Source organism: Bombus vosnesenskii, unplaced genomic scaffold (assembly GCF_011952255.1).
Source record: "Bombus vosnesenskii isolate JDL3184/JDL3185 unplaced genomic scaffold, Bvos_JDL3184-5_v1.1 scf7180000013316, whole genome shotgun sequence".
Taxonomy (NCBI): Eukaryota; Metazoa; Arthropoda; class Insecta; order Hymenoptera; family Apidae; genus Bombus; species Bombus vosnesenskii.
In genome coordinates, this window is record NW_022882962.1 from 251841 (window position 1) to 278635 (window position 26795).

The 26795-nt window shown below is 27.7% G+C and overlaps 4 protein-coding genes across 7 annotated transcripts in view; 1 reads left to right on the top strand and 3 right to left on the bottom strand.

The window, feature by feature from the left end:
- Positions 1–3780, top strand: part of LOC117235573 (long-chain fatty acid transport protein 4) — a 30937-nt gene extending 27157 nt beyond the window's left edge. For both annotated transcript variants that reach the window (XM_033497745.1, XM_033497746.1), the window contains exons 6-13: positions 760–994; positions 1063–1264; positions 1406–1598; positions 1959–2099; positions 2202–2339; positions 2508–2665; positions 2860–3013; positions 3322–3780. In XM_033497745.1, coding sequence (XP_033353636.1) covers positions 760–994; positions 1063–1264; positions 1406–1598; positions 1959–2099; positions 2202–2339; positions 2508–2665; positions 2860–3013; positions 3322–3476 — 1376 coding nt within the window. In that variant the 3' untranslated portion in view covers positions 3477–3780. The remainder of the gene's footprint in view (positions 1–759; positions 995–1062; positions 1265–1405; positions 1599–1958; positions 2100–2201; positions 2340–2507; positions 2666–2859; positions 3014–3321) is intronic.
- Positions 3781–6896: 3116 nt separating this feature from the next.
- LOC117235427 (general transcription factor 3C polypeptide 1) lies at positions 6897–15053 on the bottom strand. Its single transcript, XM_033497434.1, has 8 exons — positions 14969–15053; positions 14539–14732; positions 12790–14466; positions 8574–12713; positions 7961–8469; positions 7632–7824; positions 7308–7395; positions 6897–7096 (listed from the first exon to the last, which is right to left on the bottom strand). The coding sequence occupies exons 1-8, from the start codon at positions 15051–15053 to the stop codon at positions 6975–6977; spliced, it is 7008 nt and encodes a 2335-aa protein (XP_033353325.1). The 3' UTR covers positions 6897–6974.
- A 1479-nt stretch (positions 15054–16532) lies between these two features.
- On the bottom strand, positions 16533–22725 carry LOC117235428. Of its 3 annotated transcripts, none has more exons than XM_033497436.1 (5): positions 22654–22725; positions 20888–21092; positions 18291–18645; positions 18006–18214; positions 16533–17867 (listed from the first exon to the last, which is right to left on the bottom strand). In XM_033497436.1, exons 2-5 carry the CDS (start codon positions 21044–21046, stop codon positions 16569–16571), a joined length of 2022 nt encoding a protein of 673 aa, XP_033353327.1. In that variant the 5' UTR covers positions 21047–21092; positions 22654–22725; the 3' UTR covers positions 16533–16568. The 3 variants fall into 3 exon arrangements, with proteins under 3 accessions (XP_033353327.1, XP_033353328.1, XP_033353329.1); XM_033497437.1 differs by lacking the exon at positions 22654–22725 and adding an exon at positions 19884–19987 and having other exon boundaries at positions 20888–21024; XM_033497438.1 differs by lacking the exons at positions 20888–21092; positions 22654–22725 and adding an exon at positions 18744–19117.
- A 669-nt stretch (positions 22726–23394) lies between these two features.
- LOC117235458 (golgin-45) lies at positions 23395–26774 on the bottom strand. The gene is made up of 6 exons (XM_033497492.1): positions 26588–26774; positions 25601–26133; positions 25337–25536; positions 23989–24117; positions 23649–23874; positions 23395–23570 (listed from the first exon to the last, which is right to left on the bottom strand). Exons 1-6 carry the CDS (start codon positions 26637–26639, stop codon positions 23409–23411), a joined length of 1302 nt encoding a protein of 433 aa, XP_033353383.1. The 5' UTR covers positions 26640–26774; the 3' UTR covers positions 23395–23408.
- Between the last annotated feature and the right edge of the window lie 21 nt (positions 26775–26795).

Consider the following 26795-nt stretch of genomic DNA (forward strand, 5'->3'; position numbering starts at 1 on the left):
ACATACGTACACATAAATTTTCCTAATTCAAGTATAAGCTATACTTAGATTCAAAACTATACTTAAGAATCATAAATTAGATTATCTTTTATTACATTAAAAACAGACTACTTAAATATACTTTGTTTAAATGAATAGAAGATGGGTATTTTTAATGAATAATGTTAAAATTTCTTAGATCCGATGAACTTTGCTTCGATATAACTTTTAATGCACTGAACTTATTAAAACATATGACAGGGTATAACAAGTTATAATTAAATCAGTACAATTATGATGTAAGAGGAAAACCTAGTATGCATGGAAACATAAGGAGAAACAAATCGTTTATTGTCAGACATTGTACTCATGCACTTGCTTACTATTGATGTAAAAATTATGAAATTTTACGGTGAAATTTTCACACATATCCTTCCTCTAACAAGAATACAAAAAATGTTGATTGTATAAAATATGAAGATATCTTATATAGAAAAGTACAAACTAAAAAAATTATATAAATATCATTCATACTTTTATTGTAAGCTTTCGATAATAAATTAATGAAATACGTACTTTCTAAAGTACAATCAAAAGTATAATTTTATTACGATAAAAGAATCGTATTCAGAATATGTTTGAATCATCGTGTAAAAGAAATTGTTTTAGCTAAACATTCTTAATTAATTTTACCTCGTTTCAAAAACTTTCATATTTATTAAAAACATATATTTTATATTTAGTAATTTATAATTATCTTATAATTATTAATTGTTTTAGCTATATCAGATATTATAGATTCTTTGGACCCAAAGTTTCCATTGTATAGAATCGGTAGTTTACCAAATTCAAAGACATCAAAATTAAATGACAATGACTTGGATACTCTTATGACCAACGTTTCTTCGGCTGCGCCAGTTTTTGAAGAAAAAGGTGCTTACCACGATCAACTAGTATATATTTTCACCAGTGGCACAACTGGTCTTCCAAAAGCAGCAGTTATAACCAATTCTAGGTAAGAAATATTAAAATTCTCATAAATTATAATTAATGCTATTTAATTGATTTTCTAATTCGTTCTAGGTTTATGTTTATGGCAACTGGTATATTTATGTTGGCAAAGTTTAAGAGTTCGGATAGAATTTATACACCATTGCCATTGTATCACACTGCAGGTGGTGTAATGGCTGTTGGTGCAGCTCTTCTTCATGGTGCAACAGTTGTAATTAGAAAAAAATTCTCAGCAAGCGCTTATTTCGCTGAATGCATCAAATATAATTGTACAGTAAGTTCTATGCTTTTTAACTTTCTTCTATCGTTATTGAAAGAAAATAAATTTAAATTTCACTGCGATATTTATTCAAAAAGAGAATTAATCCTTGAAGAAATACGACTGTGAAAGCAAATAGATATAATTATCTTTTAGGTTGGTCAATATATTGGAGAAATGTGTAGATATATTTTAGCTGTACCTCCAAAACCGGAAGACAAGCAACACAAAATTAGGGTGATGTTTGGAAACGGTTTGAGACCACAAATATGGCGCGAATTCGTAGAGCGATTTAATATTTCACAAATTGCTGAATTCTATGGAGCAACAGAAGGCAACGCTAATATAGGTAGGAATTCCTATTATCTATACCAAACGTTAATAAAAATATATTGAAATTTACGACTATTTTGTGTACTGAATGACCAATCGAGTGATTAATTTTTTATTATTCTTAATAAATAATTTGCTTTATCCAATGAAATATTTAATGAATTGCAGTTTTAAATAAAGTAATGAATAATAGTAATAAATCTAGTCATGAATAATAAATAACAGAATTTTTATATGCTGTATAATGTACGTTTGTAAAAATATGCATATGCTCACACGATTAAGAAATATATATAATTTATAAAAAGTAGTTAAATATTTTATTAATGTATGTAATAATTGTATGATATTAATATTTCATATCCTATTCTTCTAGTAAATATCGACAATACTGTTGGAGCTATTGGTTTTGTATCTCGAATTATTCCATCAGTTTATCCTATTTCCATTATAAAAGTCAATGCTGACGGAGAACCTATAAGGAATGAGAAAGGTTTATGTCAATTGTGTAAACCAAGTAAGTATTTTCGTTAAATATAAATTAAAGCATTCACCTCACATTTTGAATTGTAATGAAACTATCTTTTTTTCACCTTACAATTTCTTATATCATTTTCAGATGAACCAGGTGTTTTTATTGGAAAAATTATACCAAACAATCCATTCAGAGCATATTTAGGATATGTAGATCAGAAAGCATCAGAAAAAAAAATAGTTTATGATGTATTTACCAAAGGCGATTCAGCATTTATATCTGGTATAAATTTATTCTAACTTAATTGTAGAATATAAAATTTGTTAAGCAAAGCTATTTAATATTTCTGCGTTATATTTCTTTATTGCAACTGTTCCATTAGAATACAATAAATATTATAAACTACTAATACAAATAGTCATCTAAATTTTGTTCATTTCTTTCTTGCAGGTGATATTTTAATAGCAGATGAATTTGGTAATTTGTACTTTAAGGATAGAACAGGTGATACCTTTAGATGGAAAGGAGAAAATGTGTCTACATCTGAAGTCGAAGCTATTATCAGTAATGTTGTTAGTTATAAAGATTGCATTGTATATGGAGTTGAGGTAAATAAAATATTAAAAATAATATTCTATAATAGTTATTTTATTATTTTTTAATAAAGAATATTTGTTATATATGTCTTATTTATATATGTAGTATATGTATTACATATGGAATTTAATAAGTTTTAAATACTCTTTATTTCTGCACTATAAGTTTGTAGATTTAATTATATTTCCATACAATTTTTCGATAGATTCCAGGCCTTGAAGGTAAAGCTGGAATGGCAGCAATATATGATGAAAAAGCTACGCTAGACATTAATAAATTATCAGTTGATTTAAAGGAACATTTAGCAACTTACGCGGTACCTAGATTTATTAGGATTTTATCGAAAATTGATCTCACAGGTATTTTTGTATATATATCTCTATTAAACTCATTTGATAATCATATTAAAATCGTCTTTATCAATAATCGTAAATTAATCATTTGTTATTTATGAATGTTATTTTAACTGTTTCAAAATTATACTTAAATTATAAAATTAATTGCTTATATAATATCTTTTATAAATATTTTTATATCAATTTTTCATTCATATCTTGAAAAATAATACATTTCGTTATGCAGATTACACTCTTACTATTTTATAAATTAAATATAATAAGCTTAAACCATTCTAACTTAGAAAGGCCATTTTTAATCACTATTTCAGGCACATTCAAATTGAAAAAAAAAGATCTTGTAGATGAAGGATACAATCCAAATAGGATAGGAGATAAATTATATTATTTAAACGAAAAATCTGGATACCAATTGTTGACTACCGAAATTTATGACCAGATACAACAAGGAAAAGTTCGTTTTTAAATTCTGTCCTGTATTAAAAAGAAATCTCATGGGAACAATTTTTGCTGCAACTCTTTACGTATGAAGTGAAGAGGTTTTCCATCTTCATTATGTTAAATCAAAAAATTGCTTTGTACTGGGGTAAATTGTAGCAGTAATTAAATTGTATAATTTTACACTATTATTTTTTATATATAATTTTTATATAAATTTATACTTTTTAGAATTCTCAATATATATATATATAAGATACAAAATACGTCGCATTAAAGTCAGAATGAAATATGTTTTATTTAAAAAAGAAATGAACGTTATTTATTTTTCTTGGTTGGAGTTGTGCTTATTTGTACTACATATACGTTATAATATACATATATACACTATAATACATATTAGATACATTAATATAATATGTGTATATTATGACATATGTCATTAAATCATCTTATATTAAAATTCTAAATTTATACGTCTAGCAATACATTCTGCATGAAAAATCAATGTTTTTATATACGTTTATGTAAATTAAAATTATATAAATATTTAAAAGAAACAGACTCTTATTTCCAACTTATATGAAGCTTGCATATGTAACTTAAAAAATTGTAAATGCATACAAGGTACTAATATAAAATTATACGTAACCGAAAGCACAAATAAAATATTTATTTTGTAACATAAACTGAATATAATTTTTCAGAAATTTAGGCGTTGTTAAAAGTATTGTTACAAATGTTGTACAATTGTTTTATGAATTCATAGTAATTACGAATATACATGTCATAGATCATATGAATAAATACAAATGTTGATTACTAATTTATTTAGTAGTTTCATCCTTGATCTGGTTTTCAGAAGTTGATGGCATACTTTCCAAACTCAATACATTAACACTACTTATTAGATACTATGTCTCTTAAGATAAAAATCTTACAAACAATTTTTGTAATTTCTCATCCAAAATTACACATACAAATAAAATTATTCATTACTATTTGTGCGATCACTCTTGCAATTAGTGAAAATCAATTTAAAAATTCGTTTCAAATAAAATCAAAATGATTTAAAAATATTTGTATATTAAAATCAAGCCTTTGTACTCTGCCCAAATTTATTAAAGCTAATAATATAAACATAGATGATCACTGCTGCGGAATTAATCATTCCGATTATATTATTAAATTCTTTTAAAATATATCCTATTTTATTTTACATAAAACCGCTGTTATTAAGACTGATTCATGATTCATTTGAAATTTAAAGGAACTGAATCATTCTGTTACTTTGGTTTTGAATAAAAAAGATCTCATAATATCCTAAAACTTTAAACTTCTTGTATCAACAATTTAATATATCTTCATTACTAAAAATAATGAAAATATTCATATACGTCGTTACATTCATCGGTATAATACTCTAACAATATTTGTAATTACTCAAAACACTCCATAAAAAATTACTCCATGAAAGTTGTTGCCCGAAAATTGTTGTTAGTTTTGCTTAGAACAGCTAACTACATTATGCTACAATGGTCGATATGAAGACATTCTATTGATTTAGAAAATGTCATTATGTAAATAATCGTTATGTCGAAACCCTCCTATAAATATAGTTAACATTAGTAAGGAAATCTTCATTTCATAATTTTATTTTTCTTGTAAACTATTTCTATTAAAAAGTTCTATTTAAAAAAATCTAATACAATTCTATATAAAAGATATGTTTAAAAGCATATGATTAATTAAACAAAAAAGGAACATATGTTCCCATTCAGCTTTGACAATTACCTAGAAAATATTTATTTGATCTTTGGAATCATACAACTTTAACCCAAATCTTCTCACAGATAACAGTTTTGATGTAAATCAAGGTGATAACATAAACTTTGTATAATATATAACTTATAGTACATTCATTTACAATTATTATGCATTTATAATTTGTAATAATAACATTTATAAAGATATGTTGTACTGTACCTATATTTTACTATATATTGTTATTGTTATATCATGTAAGTCTATATAAGTACATTATTGTTAATGTTATTACACCAAAAAGTGATACATTTATTATTAAAAAATTTCCACAATTAAAATTTGAGATAAAAATATATTTACATGATTAATATAAATATTTTTCAATATAGCAAACATTATATCATAATTATCACATTATCTCCCAATTATATTTTCTAACAAAAATCGAGAAAATATTTTTTATTCAAAACAATTCGTTTATATAAGTATCTGTTACGTTAATCTTAATTTATGTATTGATTAAATTCTTTTGTGATTTTATTACATAATATGAAAATATGGCTACTGGTGTACAATTATTATGACTGGTTATTAAAATTACATATTTTATAAATATTTTGTACTTTTATTAATCTTTAATATTATTGCAAGCTTTGAATTTATTATATACATGTATTAATATACCTAATACATAACATAACATAAAATATATATTACATTATATAATTTAATTACATTTAAAACCCTTTGCACTCAAGAGGCGACTCTCAGTCGCCACGGCGTTCCGTACTGCAATTCCTGTGGCGAGTGAGAGACGACAGTCCCTGTTTATGCTAGATTTCAACATCTCCAATTGGTGAGAGTGCAACATTGGTTCTAAATTGATTCCTTAGCTCTTTATGTTTTTTGTTAGAAAGCGTAAAGTGCTAGATTTTAAAATGGAGATAAAATATTTAATCTCAAATCCCTTCGAAACTATTGTTCGGACAACGTCTCCAACGTTAGATCGGATTCAACGACGGATGGCAAAATTATTATAGCTTAGAAACCCTAAAAAAATGGTTTACGGAAGTGAAACTAGCTCAAATGAAGATGAACTTGATTTTGAACTATTGAAAAATGGGATCAGTTATATTCAAGAATGCAATCTTGGTGAATGCTTTATAAATTATCATACAAAAAATACAAAAATTAATATTACTATATAATTAATACATAATAAATAATATTAGTAAATATAGATAAATTATTAGAATATAATGTTTTTGTAAGTTAATTTGTATATAAAATCATTTTACGCTAGCTGTAAGACACGCGTCACATATACGCCAAATCATTTGGAGTAGCTGCTACGCCCGACCGAAAAAGTTCTTGAATGCAGAGTTAAAAAATATAAAATGTAATGTTATATAATCTTAAAATAAATATGATTCTTTTATCTGTGTATTTTCTAATTTTCTTATTAGGAGAAATAAGTACGTTTAATGTTAAAATTATTTATCTATCAACATATTATTTTACAACATAATATTTTGCACACTAAATACATTTATTTTAAATATTAGATACTTCAATATTTCATGATTATTATATTTAAATAAAAAAATAAAAACAATGATGTAGCTTTATTGAAATAAAAGCTCCATTATCAACAAATTAACAAATTAGTAATTAACAAAAGTTATTACAAAATAAAAATTCTATGTGTAATATATCAGTCTAATTCATTCTTTAAACTTCAATAATTTAATTTTGCTAGTTATGTAATAAAATCTGTACTATACATTTTGGTACTTAAAAATATTCCGAATTTTATCATTGCTCCATTTGTAGGTTCAACGAAAATATCTTCATCAATAGCCCAATCATTATTTACAATCTCTAGAAAAAAATAATAAATAAATCAATTCAATTTGTATATAACATACTAATGAAAATATTGTTTAATTTTAAAAACCTATACATTTTTAACAAGCTATATAAAAAATATAAATATACAATTTAAATACATTAAACATCCATATTTAATGACTCTGAAAGGAAGTAAAGGTAAAGAAGAAATGTTATTTTTAAAACAACAGTAAGTACTTACTTGGTTTAACTTGTGATGGCTTTGAAAATAATGTCACATGTGATTCTTTCAAGAGTATTTTGTCCAAGCATCCCAACTTTATCAATATCTGCAAAGAATATATCAAATATCTCTCAAAAAAATAAATTTTATAAAATTTAATAGAAATACAAACTACATAAAATATTTCCATAATTATACACATAAATATGAAAAATATTCTACTATAAAACCAACACAACTACCTCATAAACATATTATAAGACATTATAAAAATTTTATTATAGAAAGCAGAAAGGCAAAATTATGTAGTGATATATTAGTACTAAGAAAGATATAACTTACCTCGACTAATTCTCGTGTATGATATGGTTGCAGAGCAGGGACAAATCTATTTTGTATTTTTGATAACGATATACCCGGATGTGTTAAACAGTATGACAAAATTGATCCCAACATACGATCAAGTACCCTACGATTTAAAACACCATCTACTCGAATCCATGGTTTTATAGCTACCTTTATTTCTTGTTTGTTACTGAAACATAAATGAGGCATATTTAAATATCATCTACCCTAACATCTTGAATAACTTGACTGTATTTAAAATAAATATTGGAATGAATAAATTTGAGTTTAATAAATTTTAACTTTCATTGTATAACTCCATTTACTTCAAATCTAACTGTTTCACATCTTTAAGTTTATCTTTCTGGGGTAGTAATTTAATCCTCTTTCTTGATATCCTTTTCTTCATCTCTGTGTTGTATTCTTCATCGCTATGACTAGATGTATCTCTAGTGGAATCTTCATTCATATTTTCATCGTTATCTTTTGTCTCTGACTGAATATTTTTTTCAGCTATATTTTCACCAGCAATTTTGAATGATTCATTTTCTAATGGTATAGTAAGATTTTGTTTGGTTTCTTCTATCATAGTTATATCATTATCTTTGTCTAATGCTTCTCCAGATTCTGTCACATACACAGTTCCTTTAGGCATTGGTATAAGCGATTCTTTTTCAAGACGGCTTATTTTATATGAATGTATTAGCCAAGAATCAGCATAACGATGATGTATATATCGAACCGTAGTTACACCGGACCGCAGGAATAGATGATTATTGGTAAGAAAAGAAACGATTTGGTATAAATTTTCTCCTAATGTATCTTCAAATTCATCCTATCAAAATGAATAAAACAATAATTAACTAATGTAAGATACTTTATTTGCAAGATGCAAATTCTATTTGTTTTAAAATAAAATGTAGATATATTTTTACTTACTATCAACTCTTGGATAGTAGCTCCAAGTTCTTTTTTATCACATACAAATTTAAATATTGCTTCCATATTGTTCAAATCCATTGAACAATTATTAGGCAATTTTTTTTTGAAATCAGAATATGAAATACCATCTTTAGGGTAAACTGCAAATTTATTTATTTCTTGTATTAAGTCATTTATAGCATTTAATCTTAAAGGTAATAGATCTGAGGGTATTGATAGATCTTTAAAGACTTCAGTTTTGTCAATTTTTTGTGAGTTTGATCGATATAAAGAATAATAAACTTTGAACATATTTACAACAAAATATTCATGTGCATGATGACTATCTGCTACTGTGAGTTCGCTTAATTCTTCTCTCATTCGCAATAAAGCTATACGAGTATACCGCTTGTGTACATCTGAATCATCAATCTTGCAGTATGAATTCAAATAACTCTGTTCTGTTGGAATATTTTTTAGGATATCACTTACAAGTGTAAAACCATTTCCACTGCCCTTTTTTGGTTGTAAAGAAATTTCACGTTCATTATTCGAAATATATTGTTCATTACTAGATTTTACATCATTAATTTCAATTGTTTCTTTTGTAGAATGTTCTCTTGAATCTTCATTTTGTGTTTTATTTGGTGTTTCAATCAAAATGATATCATTTCTTCGTAATGCTTCTTCATTCTCTTCTGCATCTACAATTTTATGATCTAATATTTTCTTCTTTTGAGCAGGTTTACCTAAATCAAACATGTCTTCATTATCATTCCTTCGCCTTTTTCTCTCAGATGTAATTAATTTATTTTCTTTGTCTGTATTCAATTGAAGGTCTAAATGGAATGAAGATGAATTTTCAATATTTAACATTCTATCTTCATCTTTACTACTTGTACTTTCCAATAATAATACAGGATTATGTTGTACATGAATCACATTTTCAAATTCAGGCAGTTTATATAAACTTTCGCCAGTATCTCTTACTTGTACCGCACTATCTATTTTAGGATTATCAACAGTACATATTTTATCTTCTTCTATTTCCATCATTGAATCCTCATCACAAAGTGTTGAATGCTTGACATCGTCTTTGTTTAACTCAATTTTAATTCCATCTTGAAATTTAATTATATTTTGTTTATCATCAATTACATTATGACCGTTCTCCTCATCAATATTGAAATTTATTTCGTCACAATCAGTAAAAGGTTTCGAATCTTTGAAATTTGTTTTCTCACTTTCAAATTCTTGTAAATGTGTGTTCTTCTCTGTATCTAAATCCGAGAAACCATCTTTATCTGATTTTACATCAACATTATGTACATCATTATAATGTATAGTAGCAGTATGGGCATCAAAGCTTTTGTTGTCATGCTTTTCAAGATCAATCATTGTACCACTGTTTTGCAAAGAAAATTCTTTTATAAATTTCAAATTATCCAAATTAACCAATATATCTTGATATCGTTTAGCTATTCTAAAGTATGTTTCATCTTTTTCTTTTAATCTAGGATCAAGCATTATAACTTGATCAGGTATTTCAATATCAAAATCTATTTTATCTTGTACAATATAATCATGTATCGCTCCTATTAAACCACCAGTAATCGGGAGTATTTCAACGCCATTAAAATTATCTGATGTTTTGCTTTGATCATTCATTTCATTATGACAATACCAATTACTAAGTTTATAGAAAACATCATATGATTCTTTGAATAAAGCATATGGCCATTTAGTATGAAATTTATATATATAAGTATTACTTAATTGATACTGAGAACTACTCATCGGCATATAATTACCATGTTTTCTTATATTAGGCAAGTGATTCTTTTTGATGGTAACCATTTGATCACTATGAATTTTTGTCAGAGCATTTCTTAACAACATGTCAGGATATTGTTGATATATTTTAAATAATTGATATGTCCAGGATCTTCTATCTTTTCCACAACACATGGAACTATTAATGACAGAATTTACGACTGCAGAGTGTATGTCATTGATATTTTGAATATCTTTTGTGAAACCACGATTATAGAATGGTTTTGTAGGATGTACAACTTTGTAAAATAAATTAAATTCTTGCACTGTTTTTGGTACAGGCAGTGGTTCTTTAGATCCACCATCTGAGATATCATAATACTTCTTTGCAATGTAGGCAACAAGTGATTTAAACGCCTCTGTAACTTGCTTCTCATATTCAGGTGAGCTTTTATGTCCTTCTTTGAGTTTATTCACAATACCACCAAACCGCTTTTTAAGGAAAAAGTTCTGTTTGAGTTCTTCAACTCCTAAAGCAACAGTATCAACGTTTCGTTGTTGTCTGAGCATATATAAAAGTCGTCGTTGACAAGCTTTTGACGTTTTGTTGTGTGAACTGTATGAATATGACCGTAGCACGTCTCTTACTGTAGAAAATGTTATTGCTTGTTTACGTGGATTTGGACAAAAATATACCATAGCGACCTTACAAACAAGCAAAATCTTATCCTCGTATGGTTTCCAGTTTACTCGTAACTTGTGCATCCGTTGCAATGCTCGATAATCAACCTCATCATACTTTGTTCGTCTTTTACTACTACATTTACGAGGCTGTACTCTTCTAACATAGGATTTTTGCTTCGTGCTTCGCTGATATGTCAACGCTTCATATTTGTTCTGCTGATCCAAATTTTCATTATTTTTAGTTTGTACCTTCTTTTTGAATTCTGTTGCACTTAAAGAAGGAGGCCCAGATACTGTTTTTAAACCAGAAAATTCAGTAAATCTAAGAGGTTTTGCCTTTATTTTAGAAAGATACGAATCTCTTTCATAAACTATATTCTGCTGTTTCCTTTTCTGCCGGACTTCAAAATTAGAAAAACCCCAATTCCAATTTCTTTTAAGATAAGCAAAACATGCTGAATCTGTTCCAGCAGCACCTTTGCGATCTCCAGGTACTTTGCCAGTATCAAATTTGACAGCTTCTTCTGGAGAGCGAGCTACCAATGATTGAATCATATCAACTTTCTTATTCAAGTCCTCTAACACTATATCTTTTCCTTCAACAACAAGTCGTCCACCTAAAGGCGTATTCATACATGTATTCCACATATCATACCAGTATTTCTCAACTACCTGAATTTCGGTAAAGTTATATTTGATTACAAGATACTGTTTATCTTCAATTACATGATAACTAGGAGTAGAAGATGTTGTGTCCATTAATTCAGTACGACGATTCACATAAATAAATACTTGATCCTTCTCTTTTAATTTTTGTGGTCCAAACTGTACCAATCCAATATAACATAATCTTGTTACAGTTTCATGAATATGGAATACATACTTCCGTGCATAGAACAAAGAATTTCGAATATCAACTGGTAAATCTCTAACTAAATAATGTTTCCGAATAGGATGATTTATATATTTATCCATTTCTGGTATTGTAAATGAAACATAATGAATCTTCAAGAATATCGATAAAGGAAGTCGTAAAAGAAAGTCACACATTAATGTCCATCCTCGAGGCCAACCATTATATTGTGGCAAAGGCGGAACAAACATTTTCCAGCTAACATCTTTAGTATAAATCGTACTGAATTCCTCTGTTAACTCTTCTGTAATGTTAAAATCATTATCTCGTAAAATTTGTATTTGTTCCGCTTTTGAAAGAGTTTGATCACCAGGATGTTCATAAACCAAATAAAATAAAAAGATATGTAATGCTTTCATACGAAGAAATTTCGGACTATATCCGTATTTTCTTGATATTCTAGAATTACATTTAGAACTTGTTGGTATTATTGTAGATTGTTGAAATGGAGATTGATCAGTTTCAAATTTGTGTGCATCATTAACATCTTTGTTTAATACAAATTTTGTTGTATTTTCTGTATGTTTCAGAGACGATTTAGGTCTTTGAGAAGTCATGAAAAAGAATTTCAATTTTGCTTGTTCCACGGTTGACTGAATAATGGTACTATTAACATCAATGTTTGGATCACATATATATGTTAAATGTTTCTCTTTACCATTTCCACTCAGAGTTATTTTTATATATTTCACTAAATTATCTTTTGCAAGCTTTTGTAGCAATCTTATTAACGATTTTTTATCGATTTTTACATCATACCCTTCTTTATCTTCTTCCTCATATATCATCTAAAATTAAATGAGAAGCGATTAATAAAAATGACTAAAAAGCAAACATATTACATAATTACTTATATTATATTACCTTCATTAACTTTGTCATATCATCAATGATCCGATGTTTTTTAACTGATTCCATAATCATATTAGCTCTTCGCAATATTCTATATGTAATATTTGTCACACTTTTCTTCTCGCTATTTTGTATATCTTCCATAAATCCATATGTTTCATTTTCTGGTTTTTCTTCATTTGTTGATTTAAAAACTTTTATGTCAACTTTTATATTTTTATATGCAGCTACTGTCTTTTCATTCTTTGATAATTCAGAAATTTGTAGTAACATATTATTAGAGAATGAATTTTCTTTTTTCATTTGAACTTTATTGATTTTATCCAATAAGTAGTTAGAGAAAATGCATTTATATCTATTTGGGCGTTTTGTTATACGATATTTATATAATATACGATTAACAACATAAAACGTTTTTTGTAATTCTACTCTGTCAGCGTACAATCGTTTTTCTGGTAGGTCATCCTTATTAACAATATCAGATTCAATCACCTTTTCTACACTCTCCATTTCATCATTAATAACAGTATTTTCTTCTTCCTTTATAATCGTTTTAGTTTTTTCCAAGCTATCACTTTCAGTCGTAATTTGCTTTGTAAGTTCTTTAATTTTATGCATTTCTTTCTCAAACTGTTTACTTAGCTTACTAGCTTTCTCATACCTTTTCGATACATATTTTGCAAGCCTTTGTCTACCAACGTCACTCATATAAGTAGCAACAATATTCGTTTTAACTATGTTTCGCAAAATCGTCCGTGATTGTAATTTCGTTAATCCCATTATTTTAGCCAAACTTCCTTGGCATACACCATCAATTCTATTATCTTCAATTATTGTATTTGCTTGTTTCAAATATGGCACACCATATCTATGATTTGAAATATTTATCTCTTGAGATTCATCTTCATCTTGTATTTCATCTTTATTCCATGCTTCAAGGATATTAATATTTGGTACTAATAACTGTACTACTTTAATTTTCTTCTCCTTTGTAGAATCATTTTTTTGCTGCCATTCTTCTGGTGATGCTTTAGGATATAAAGTTCTATATGGTATTCTAATATCTGTTTTTACAACTTTTTGGAAAAATGAAGTTTTAAACAATTTGCTTAATGCTTTTTCAATTTGCAGTTCACGTTTTATTTCGTCATATTCTGCAACATAATTGGGTTTTGATTTAAGAATTTTGATAACTTCTTCTGCCAAGAAAATCATTTTTGGTTTTCTTTCAACAAAAAACCTTGGAAGATGTAACAGACTTCCATTACAACCATAATTATCACTTTTCTGATGATGTATTTGTTTCGTTATTAGCTTATAACGTAATAAAAATTTTCGAAGATAAAATAAGCTTTTAGAATCTTCTTTTAGTGCATTGAGACTAAGTTTTCCCTGAGTAACTTCGCCATGATATCGTGATCTACCTACTCTTTCTAAAAAACAATACTGTTTTATATTTAATTCAAGTATTGGAGATATTTCATCCCCCATTAGGGCATGATTTCTAGCACATTGTGATGCAACAATAACTAATTTTTGTCCATATCTTTTAGTAACTTCTTCTAAGCTAAGGTTTCTTACAAGTCCTGTGATATCTTCCCGAGTATTATAAGTAGAACAAGATCCTTTAATACCATTTGCAACATCATTCACAGGACAATGTGGATAAATATCTGGAGGTACATTTTCCTATTCAAATGTATAATTTCTTACAAGTCTGATAATTTACTAGTTTATTCGAATTTTGGTCAAGATACTTACTGGTTCCAATATGATACCTAAATCAGGATCCACAAACTGATAGCGATCGAAAATTACAAGTGGTTCCCTTGGAGTTTCTAATTTGTAAAATGTAAATTCTCTGATCTGTACACATATTGACCATATCTGAGTCATGAATGATCTTGGGAATGGTAAAGGATTGTGAAGTCGATGAGCTAAACGTAACCATAGTGCTGAAATGAAAAAAAGTTATAAATTACAAGACATATTTATTAAATTTATTTATTTAAAATAAAATTTAACTCACTTTTATTTAAAAAATAATATTTATGAAAGTTCAGAAATTAGACGTGACGGGTAATATAAAAACACTAAATTAATATGTATATATTATCCGAGAACTTTTTACTTTCACAAAATAAAAAGATTATGTACATATATTCTAGTAAATATTAATATTTATACTAACCTTCTATAGTAATTCCATCCAAACCTTCCAATGCAACCTCGTCGATTATTGAATCTACTAAATTAATTGATGAATATGACACCATATCAATTATATTTGATTAATATGTGACACTGTTCAATTAAATTTTAAAATATACAATACATACAACACAAAAAATATTTTGTATTTTCATTTCACAGTTTAAATATCACATGTAACACATGACTGATGTGATACATCTTGTCATAAGGTAGCGCTAGGTAGTACATTACATGTATGTGTATGTGTGTATAGTCCCATAGTAGGTAGATATAGTCTACGGTCGCATGCACAGGCTGGAAACTCCTGTGGTGGGAACACGGTGTAATAGATTTTACATCGTAAGTAAGACTAGTTCCAAATTTGAGGATAGAAAATTTTTTGTATTGTCCATCATACACCGGGCGCTAATGTCGAGTAGTCAAAACAATTTCAACCAAGTAACGCTTGGTGGAATTCAAGCGAATTCTTTATAATTTTTATAGTGCTTCGTAGGTAGATATGCATTATTTATGCATAAATAATTCTATTTATAGTTAAAATTTGCTTAAGAGGGAGCAAAATGATGATCTTGTGTCTTCTACTGTACTGACTACTCTGTGGTAGCGCCGTTGGTGGCGATTTTGAGAAGCGCCACATAATCGTGACATCCCTCACCACAGAAATTTCAAGATCTGCGTGCACAACCGTGGATTCCTCAACACAGCAGTTTCAAGACTTGCATGTACGACCGTGGTATAGTCTATCCAGCGAAACGAGATAATAAACGTAAACAAAATTTAATTGCTGAGATTACAACTATTGGTAGCATCAAATTTTGTTTACGTTTACTACCTCATATCGTTGGACAGACTATATATTGTTTTATCAATATATACGTACATATATATACATATTAGAAATTCCTATACCAATAGTCAGATGGTTTTGCAATTTTCGTTGCAAATGATTTAAAAAGATCTGTTCAATAATGTCTTTAATAATATTCTTCGGCAAAAAGTTGCCATCATAAGCAACGATGTGATTAATAATAATAATAATAATGATAACAATTTATCTTTCAACCTTCTGGCCATGAAAAGGGATTCGGTTTACAACGGTAATTACTTTTATTTTCCTTGCTCTCTTAATCATACATCCTTAATTTCCGATACACACTCCCTTTATCTAACTATTTAATTATTAATCCGGTAATTAACTAGCTTCTATATATCCTATGCTGACAAACCTCTCTATTTTTTATTTATATGTATATTGTACAAAGATATAAAAAAAGTAGTATATTTCAATTACAAGACATATTATAATAAACGTAAGCTATAAAATATTCTAATGAAATATATTCAAATCATAAATTTTCTTTTGATATATTGTAATAGATTTGAAAGGAAATTGTGAAAAATTCCTCATTACTCAAAGCTGCTGTTAATTACTATTGAAATTACTATAATCAGTGAAAAAAGAATTTTTATCTACTAATATGATTACTTATATTGCTTTAAAGTTATTAATTATAAATAAAAAATATTCTGTATAATATATACATTTTATTAAAAAATATCTTTTTATAAGTTGTCTTTTAAGTTGCTATAAAGTTATTCCTTTTTTTTAACTGAATTTTTTCATGATCATGATTAATGATTTTATTCGAGCGTTTTCTTTTCCTTAAAAGTTTCTTATTATGTCGTAACTGGTGTGAAGTATCATTGATTTCAGTATTAGTTTTCAAAGATGATGATGAAAAAGAAAACTTATCTAATTTTACTTGCTGTGAGTCTTCTGCTGTTGATAAGTTCGTTGTTTTAATCTGTGGCTTATCAAAAACGGAATATTTATTTTCTATTGAATTTTTACATTCCACATTTTTACAATTTGAATCTTTTATATTTATGGAATCTTCTTTATCAGTCACTAATTTACTAAAAATTGTTGTTGATATAGGAACTGGAATAGGTATAGGAATTGGTATAGGTATAGGTAGAGGATATGGTACAAGAACTGTAACAGGGGGCAGAAGCGTTGTAGGCGGTAATGAATGAAATAATTCAGTTGGATTGGATTGTTTAACTGATGAAGTTCTCGAAAATACATTGGTCTGATTCTGATATCTTATTTGGTTAGGTTCATTTATGCAAGATTTAGACAAAGATGGAATTTCATGATGCATTGTAGGTGTAGTTGAGTTTGAAAACCAAGATGATGATTGTAATATATTTTCTGTTGGAGTGTCATATCCTTTTTCTTGTAAATTTCTTATGTTTTTTACATGTATGTTCCTTTCTAAATATGTGTTGCTATCTTTAGGGCTATGTGAATTATTCATGGTATCCATCGCATATTCCTGTTTGAAGTCCTTACAATTCAGATCATTTTTTCTTAAATAATTTTCTTTACAATTTGTTTGATTAATCATGGAATGGCAACATTTGCTTTTTTCATTTACTAAAGATTGCTCTTTATCATGTTCATTAATTTCTATATAAAAATTCTTTTTATGTTCATTGCAATTATTGGATTTTGTACATTTCTTTGTGCACACTGAATTGATTTTACTGGGCCATTTTTTATGTGGGTCTACTGATTTTTCATTATCAATTTCTTCTGTTTCTATTGATCTGTTCTCACAAAGCGATGATGATAAACTATGAGTCAAATGTGTATCAACTAAATATGTATTCTCTGCAGGACTATTTAATGGTGATTGACAACTTCGAAACCATAGTTCTGGTGTTATTAAACCACTCTTCTCTGTATCATGAAAAGGAACATTATTTAAACCTTGAAGCATTAAATGAGTTTGTGTTTCATGGCAAAAAATATTCATTTTGTACTGATTCAAACATTTATTGCTACAAAATTGAAGCTGACTTTTACCATCCTGAAAAAAGGAATAAGATTAGTAATTCTCTAATACATCAAATTATATTATAGTAGTTTTTTTTATTTTTAATTAAAAATAAAATGGTGAAGATAAGTTACTTTTAATTATTTAGTATTCTACATTCAATTTACATACTTGAAGATCAACGTAACTAATTGGATTTCGTATATGTCTGCACCAGTCACATGTTTTTGCTTGTTTAAAAATTGCTCTTCTACTAGCTGCAAAACAATTTTCACTACAAAAGTATCCTAAAGCATCCATCATATTATAAGAAAAGGAACTGGATCTTTCTAATTCAAATATTTGAACAATTTTACCACACCAAGAACAAGATATATTATCTATAAAAATGCTAAAAATTATAACGAATTCATATGTAATTTATATTATGTACATAATACATATTTTATACTTTACCTGAGTAAACAGAACTTGAATAACTTTCATATGGAAATTTAGATGTAGTACCAAAAGATACTGGTTTTAATGATAAGGGGGATGAAATTAATTGTCTATTCACAGACATTAAGTTGTTATTAGAATAAGACAGTGGTACATTGGAAACTTCAAAAATTGAATCAGATGTATTCACTACTGGCGATTTTAATCTTAGTTTGTTTGAAACAATATCTTGATCGGTTTGAAGAGCTTGACTTTTTGCATCAGACATAGATGTAAAATGATCCAGGTTTAAACTTTTTGTATAGCCACTATCCACTTTATCATAGCCATACCATCCTAATAATTCACTCATTGCAGTTGCTGCATATTCCTGTAATAATGTATAAAATATGAGTGATATTTCATCATTGTTTAAATACAAAAATACTTTTTGTTAATTTATATTGTGACTTTTTAGAAGTATCATACCTTTTTCTTATCTCTAATTGTCTTAAAAATATAACGCGTCTATACTATGTTAAATATTCTATATATTATGTATTAAGCAGTATATGATCAATTCTAATCTAATCTAATTGTATCTAATGTGTTGTAATGTAATATTTTTTAAGTGCAGGCTGGTGCAGGTTTTAATGTAGCACTAACAATTCGTGGTTTTTAGCAATAACTTTGATATTTTAGATTTCGTTTGTTAGATTTGTTTGTTTGACGAATTCTATTGTCTTTTTTGTATTGTTAGGAATAGTTAGCATTTCTTTCATGTTTATGTTATCTCCTAGTATTCTTCCTTGATTTCTATATCTTCCGTAGTGGATAATTATATGTTCGATTGCAGGTGATGTGTGGTATATGGTTTCACCTGCTGGGGAATTTGCGAATATTTTTGTTCCATTAAGTCAAGTAATGGTGTTATTCTCGTTGAAATATAATGATAAAGTGTGAGTGAGCTAAAAAGACAATATAAGAATAGAAAGAGAACGCTGCATTGAGATTTCTTGTGTCCTTGTCTAATGACACATACACATTCTTATAGTAAATATGTAACATCGATGGTAACACCGATCAACGAACGATGTCAGTGTGCATACTGGATTATACAAGGACAGACAGGGCCTCTATGCTGCGTTTTCTTCCTATTCCCACATCGCATGGCATGATACACCGTGACATATAAATTGCGTGCTCTATTTTTATACATATCTCTGTATCCTGTTCGAAGTCATGTTAGAATTGTTTGTTCTCTTCTAGTGAGGTTATTTTTCTGTATTTTGTTATTTACTTATATAATTGTATGCTGTATATTTATTAAAAAAATAATTCTTTTATTTTAACGAAAAGGCAGGAAATATGATTTAATATTTAATGCAAATTAATAAATCCATAATGTTGATGTGCATGTATTATTAAGTTAAGCGGAAAAGAGTAATATGAAACTCGAACATTCACTAACATTATATAGAAAATTCTGTGGAATAAAATTTAATTATACATTTCTGAAACTAAATTATGCAGTATAAAAACGTCCTATCTTTTTAGTAAAATTATCCGCGTTTTATTCTTATACAGAGTTTTACTAATGTATTAAATTATTAAATGAAATATACCTACAATTAAAATATAAGTATTGTAATTGTCTTTAAAGTATTGTTTATATATATATACATATATATTGATTTTGTAGGCACAACCACGTGCTAATCCCTTTTTCAAGGCTGAAAGATAGGAAAATAAAGTTATCTACGTATCTATATAACTAAAACGTTTGTAAAATAAACACGTGTATATACTTGAGCAATATTAGATGCAGTTGATACGAAGTTAAAACTTATGCATAAAATATTTTATGATGATAAATAATAATATAAAAAACAAAACAGGATAACGAAAAAATATAACAAAGTATAAGCAATTATGTAATTTAATAAATTATGGTATTGTTAATAATTATCCTGCTTGATGTTAAAAACAAAGTATATTAATAAAGTTTGGTACTATTAATAATTATTCCAGTGTTAAAATAAACTAGTGGAAAGGTATATTAGTTTTGACGCAAAGAAATTATAATGAACGAAATTCAATATTCACGTTAATTATAATGGAATACGGATCAATGGATTGTGTTACATTTTAATAGTGTATAGATTATATTGCTCTCAAGTTACTTGTATATGTACGAACTTTTGCAATAAGATCTAACGTTGCCTTAATGCTTACAATGAGATAATTCTAAGAATAAACATGGTTACTTTATTATAAATTCAATATGTAATTTTGTATTAAAAACATATTTTTATATTTTCGAAGGGTCCAAATTTTTATATTTACACTTTAATTTTATATTATTGGTATTTGTGTAATATCATGTAAAATTTAGTGTTGTAGTGCAAGTACATAATAACTAAAATTTATTCTCATTTCCTTTTCTCATGAAGTATAAAAAATTGTAATTATTCTCACAGAATTTGTTAAGCTTTACAACGAAATGGTTTTGTACAATTTCACAAAAATCAAATATTATTAATTTAAATTCGAGAAGTAAATTATAGCAAAATTATAGTGAACAAAATGGAAGAAAAACTTATAAACACTCACAAAAATAACACGTATTTTACCTGAATTTCATCACCAGTTTCTTCTTCTTTAATTTTAACCAGAGTACAATTTCTTTGGCGTGAGCGATTGCCACCATTATCTTCAGGCAAAGACGAAAATACTTTTCTTGCGTTTTCTTCAATTTTTTGTAGAAATAAATTAACTGGTCTATTGTCCATCACGAAATATCAACATAAATTGAAAAGTAATGTTCCTTCAAGCCTTCTGATGAAATTTCAAAAAAATTAGCATTAATTTTACTTCTTACAACATACGTATATAATTAAATTTTTAATTTTATCACGAGAGAATTGATTGTATTAATTATATTAAGCTCATTCGGATAATAATTAATATTACTTCATTATTTTAAATAGAGTGTTATAATTTGTATTTTTTTTTATATTTGTTTTTCAATTAAATTTATTTTAAGATACCAATGGCGAATATGCTATTAAGCTTTTAATTCAGTGAAATTAAAATTTTTTCTATAACTTGTAATGAAATTCTTTTCTTTTTTATTTCCGGTTTTTAATTTTTTCACTATATTCAGTGTCAAATACGTAACCCGTGACATGTAATGATTGTGATTTTATGTAATAACTTTTCACATTCATATTGCTATTTTTGCTTATGGCAAACGTTACTTGTTTAAATTATTCAAAATATCTAACAATAGTAGACTTAGAAAGGAATATAGATAAATATTATCCATTTCTATAATTAATTCAGTCAAACCTGCATATATGTATATATAATATATAAATGAAAACAAATGTTACTTTGAGAAAAAGAAATAAATTACAATTTATGAAAATCTTTATCTCAGTATATTAGATATTTATTATTATAGTATTTACGTATAATAGTAAAATTAAAGATTATATTTATAGCAAAAAATAAATAATCTATGAAAAGAGATTAAACTTTTGTGTACAAAATATAATTTTCAATAATACTTATTAAATATTTAACAAAGCCATTGCTTTTATAATATTGTTGCAATAGTAACAGCAAGCATTTAAAATTCCAGATAATTGATATTGAAGCAAGTACGTATATATTCGAATAGGTAATACAGCACCAAGCTGTGCCTAATCAAATTTCACTGATATTTTTAGGCCACTAAGGTAACACAACTTGCGTGAAAATAGATCGCATAAATAACTCGTCCAGTATCTTCTCCTTCTCAAAGACTTAAACAGAAAATTTGATTGTATTTTTCAGACATTTATCTTTTTCAATTTTTCATTTTTATTTTATTTTTCAGTTTTACGTTATTTTAGGATTTATAATTATCATTTGATAATAATCACACGTATAAAATTCTTTAACATCGTACAACATTCATTTATCGAAGACATATCTCATGAAGAATAAACGGTTCTTTCTTTATATAAATATAACATGTGTTGCTTAAACAAATATTTGCACTAATATTTGAAAATAGTCCGTTAGAGATATATTTTCTATTTGTAAATCGAATCACGTATCATGATTTCCACTCGTTATCATTCTTTCGAATAAGAAAACACATCAAAGAGCGATCTTAAGATCAATCTTTAATTCAAATATATGTATGTCTGTAGCGAAAAAGATGCAAAGAGGAAGATAAAGGGGAAAACTAAAGAGTTTAATCATATGCGCGCACTTTCTTGATTTATCGCGGTTATTCATAACGCTGATTTTTTTCGAACTTTTTAAAGATGCAATGACTTGTGAAAAATTAATGAGCAAATGGATGGTACATATATAAAAATACCCGCGGAATTATTTCGTTACAAACCGTTCGCGCTCGTCCAGAGTCGGCGTTGATAAGAACTGACATGTTACACCTGCGACCGCTAAGCGTCGACTAATCGTGGATTTTCGCAGTCTATTAAATAACGCGGGATGTTGCGTTACAAAATGCGCATATTGGTTTGTTAGATTGATTAATTACATTTATTATATTTTAAGGTTTATCATCTACCACATTTTAATAATATTAATAAATTAAGCAGTAATCTTCACGTAATTGAAGGTAACGCACAAATAAGCTAATTAAATTTTAATGTTTTTCATTTATCATATTTTAATATTTCGATAAAAATCGATAAATTATTTCTTTTTATGGTGCTATAATTAATCTCTTGAATCTAGAAATTTATGTTATATAAAAATTACAAAGAAGTTAATTTGATAGATTGTCACAATTTTACGATATATGAACCTATACAGAATGTTTTGAACGTGAATAAAAGAATTTCATACAGTTAAAATAATACTTAAGATTCTCTGAAATGTGTTCTATTTTCCACATAGAATTCACATTAAAAGCTGCAAACGTTCTATGAATGTTTTGTATATAAAAAATCGGACAATATTATATATTGACATTATATGATTATCTTTTTATTGTCATTTAATATTATTATAAATAAACTGACAATTCTAAATACAAAAATAATATAATGCATATAAGAATTTAAAATGATATAATGTTATATAGTAATTATTTTGCTATATATAACTTATAGAAATATACATGAATAAAAAATTTTATATTTGTTTAATTTCACCACTACAATGAGGACAACAAGTTATATTTGAATCACTTCGTGGAAGAAATATTTGGCCACCAATTGCAACAGCTGCTCCCATCACTGCACTACAAGCTACATCTTGTCTTCCTGACATGAGCAACTTTGGATTCATAAGAAGCTGTATATAAATGAAAGAAATAAATATACATGAAACAAGGTAAAATAAATACAAAATAAATATGAAATGAAAACTTACTTGTTCTGCAGTCTTTTCGGCAAGTGTTTTCATATCTAAGCCAGTTATATTAATTTCTCTTTGTAAAGTAATGTTTTCCACACCACATAATAATTGAACTTTTAGAATTTCTGCAAGTTGACAACAACCTTGTACTAAATCTATTATATTTGTACTTGGTAATACATGCCTCTTGCAAGAAACACTTCCAACATGATCAAAATTTTCACGCAAAATACTAAGTATCCTTAAATAAAAAGGACATAATATATATGTATTAAAATACGTATGTTCCTGCTATTAATATTTTTATTAATAAAATACATTGTAAATATATTGTAAATACATGTAAGAAACATACCTGTATGTTTTAAGGGATATATCTCTTATAAGATTTCGATCCTCTAGAAGTCTTTTTATTGCTTCTTGGAGATCTGTGGTTCTTTGGCAAAGAGCTGCTTTCCATTTTGCAAGTTCTTCAACCATTAAGCTACCAAAAATTATTGAAAGTTATGTATATTATATATGTCAGAGTTACATTAGAATTAGGGTTAGGGACCTGAAACGAATCTTCATTTGGATTACACATTGTCGTTATGCAATAGAGAAGACATTGACTAGTGCAAATACGATTATTATAGAATTGGACAAGTAAACGTGGTAATTAGATACTACAATGATCCTAGATTCAATAATGAATCCGCGGTCAACGGGATAACAGGATGTGCTTCCTTCCAAAGACCAAATCGTATTCGACTTGCTTGGCTACGATGAAAGTATAACTAAACTAACTCTTTGTTAAGATGTGGAATATCCACCGAGCGTACAGACGCTAAGTAACTCGCTAATACGACCTCACGAGAGAATGACTTTCCGTCGCGATGATGCTGCAGAGGAAAACTATGATGGGCTGTGTCTAAGGACACGAGATCATCGGATTCGTCGAGGATAGCCTTCGTTCAGAAAGTGAGGGAAATTGACGTTGCTGTTAATTGGTTAATTTCCATGTTGGTGGTTAGAAAAAGATGCCCTCGAAGGAAAGCTGCACGTGTACTGCAGAAACGCATCGACATCTGGCAATCATCTTACTTGAAGAATAGAGTCTGCAAATGGCGAGCTATGGGACAGAGACCGTTGGAATGTTTACTGTCGAGTGTTACAACTATTTCCTTTTTAAGTAGAGCTATAGAATTACTCCATGCCTCTGCCAGACAAAGCGTTCATCCCGGCTACGTTCGGCGACTGGCTGTCGCTTCGAGCCCAAGCTCATTATCACAAATCTCGAACAAATACAATCGGATCAAATGACGACAATTGTTTAATTACACCTATGATAGAATCTAGATTACGGTGTTAAGGGATTTTCCCGAAGTTCCAAAGGGAAGGTTCCGATGTCCTTTCATCTCCTACATATATATTATGTATGTAGTATCGTGGAAAAACGGCCTGTGGCGGCACATAGCAAACACCACCACTCGACACTAACTAGTGTCGGACGACGGCAGCGCAGTGGTTAGCGCCTTAGGTTACTAACGTTCGGAACCCGGGTTCGAATTCCGGCGACCGGAGTCCCATTTTTCTTCCACGATACAAAAATGAGAAAAAAAGCGGCTGTACCCAGCAGCGACATCTACAGCCTAAGTATTCCGATACTACATGTATTATTATAAATGAGCCATAAATATTTATATTGAATTATTTTCATTTACCTACTGGCTAAGAATTTACTCCTCCAGACTTCACATTGACCTGCTAACCACTCTGTTTGTTCTTGATGGGTTGATAAATTTTGAGCAGAATTTAAAAGAGCTCGAGCAAGTTGCAATTTATCTTCAGTCAATAAATGAACTTTTGTTTCAAGATCTTCTCCAACAGCAGCTACTAATAAATTTTTTAATTCTCCATTAACCTATTGTAAAAAAGAAAAATGTATGATATAATATTATTACTTTAGTAATAAGTAACATTAGTACCTGTGCTTGAAATTTCAACTGATTTTCAAGTTGACTATTTTCTTCTTTAAGCTTTTGTATTTCCGCTTCGTATGCCTTTTTTTCTATCAACCAATCACTTTCTGCAGACTTATCTTCATCTACTGTCTTTAAATCATTAGATACCTTTGTTTCATGAAGTTTCATTGCAGCAACTCGAGAGACAGCCATATTCACATTTACATTACTTTTTTGCAATCTTCTATTCTTTTTTTCATATGGAATGATTGGATTGACTGCAGCTTTATAAGGTTCATAAGGAATAAATTTTGGCTCCTTTGATTTTAATGAACATAAAATATGTTTCTCATGTTTTGCATTATTAACATGCCTTGGTATTAAATTTACTATTGGACCATTTGGCATAACTGGAGGAGTTGAACTTAATTGTTTCAAATTTGTTGGATGATAAATTAACGTTTCACCAAGACGGCACTTTGTCTGTTTAACTTCAATTTTTTCAGCCGTTGCATTTTCCATCCCATCACCTTGCGTACGTTTAATCCAGCCTGTAACTTATATATCTTAAATATTAATAATAACACATTAATATATAACATAAAAATGAAAAATTTTAATGTTAACAAATATGATACTAACAAATATTTTTATTCATATTGTACATTCTTTCCCATAATTAATTGCTTTCTCATATGTTCTGCTATAATAATTATTAAGCAAAGTAAAGAAACAAATATCTTATTACTTATATAATGTATATATATATAATAAATTGTTATCTTGTAGTCAATATCACATTAAAAGTAATTGTCATATGTACTTTATTTTAAATATATAGAAAACAATGAATATGCAAAATTATATGAAATAGAATGTTATATTAACTATATTATACTATACAATTTAGTGAAATAAGGAAAACTAAGTCTAATTATAAAAGCAAAAGAAACAAATATTTTATAAAAAATGTAAATTTATATAAGTATGTATATAAACAAGAAATCTAACCTTGTGACTTATTTTGAGGTTCATCTTTTGTAGAATTTGAAATACTGGCCATTTTCACTTCTATTTGGTAGATATCTACTTAAAATAATCTTAATATCATTTCATATCATAACAAATTATCAACTACTTTTTATCGGTCATTATTAATCTATTACTTAACGTATCCAATTTAGTGAAAGGAATTCAACGAGACATGAGTAAGAAAATA

Coding starts and splice junctions, on each gene's coding strand:
- LOC117235427 (XM_033497434.1), bottom strand. CDS start 15,053: ATGGTGTCATATTCATCAATTAATTTAGTAGATTCAATAATCGACGAG. Junction 14,733..14,968: donor GGATGGAATTACTATAGAAG/GTTAGTATAAAT, acceptor TTTTCATTTCAG/CACTATGGTTACGTTTAGCT. Junction 8,470..8,573: donor CTACTATCCAAGAGTTGATA/GTAAGTAAAAAT, acceptor TCATTTTGATAG/GATGAATTTGAAGATACATT.
- LOC117235428 (XM_033497436.1), bottom strand. CDS start 21,046: ATGGACAATAGACCAGTTAATTTATTTCTACAAAAAATTGAAGAAAAC. Junction 18,646..20,887: donor AAACTGGTGATGAAATTCAG/GTAAAATACGTG, acceptor ACATTATTACAG/GAATATGCAGCAACTGCAAT. Junction 18,215..18,290: donor TTCAAGTTCTGTTTACTCAG/GTAAAGTATAAA, acceptor GCATTTTTATAG/ATAATATATCTTGTTCTTGG.
- LOC117235458 (XM_033497492.1), bottom strand. CDS start 26,639: ATGGCCAGTATTTCAAATTCTACAAAAGATGAACCTCAAAATAAGTCA. Junction 26,134..26,587: donor ACCTCAAAATAAGTCACAAG/GTTAGATTTCTT, acceptor AAGATATATAAG/TTACAGGCTGGATTAAACGT. Junction 25,537..25,600: donor AGTTGAAATTTCAAGCACAG/GTACTAATGTTA, acceptor TTTTTACAATAG/GTTAATGGAGAATTAAAAAA.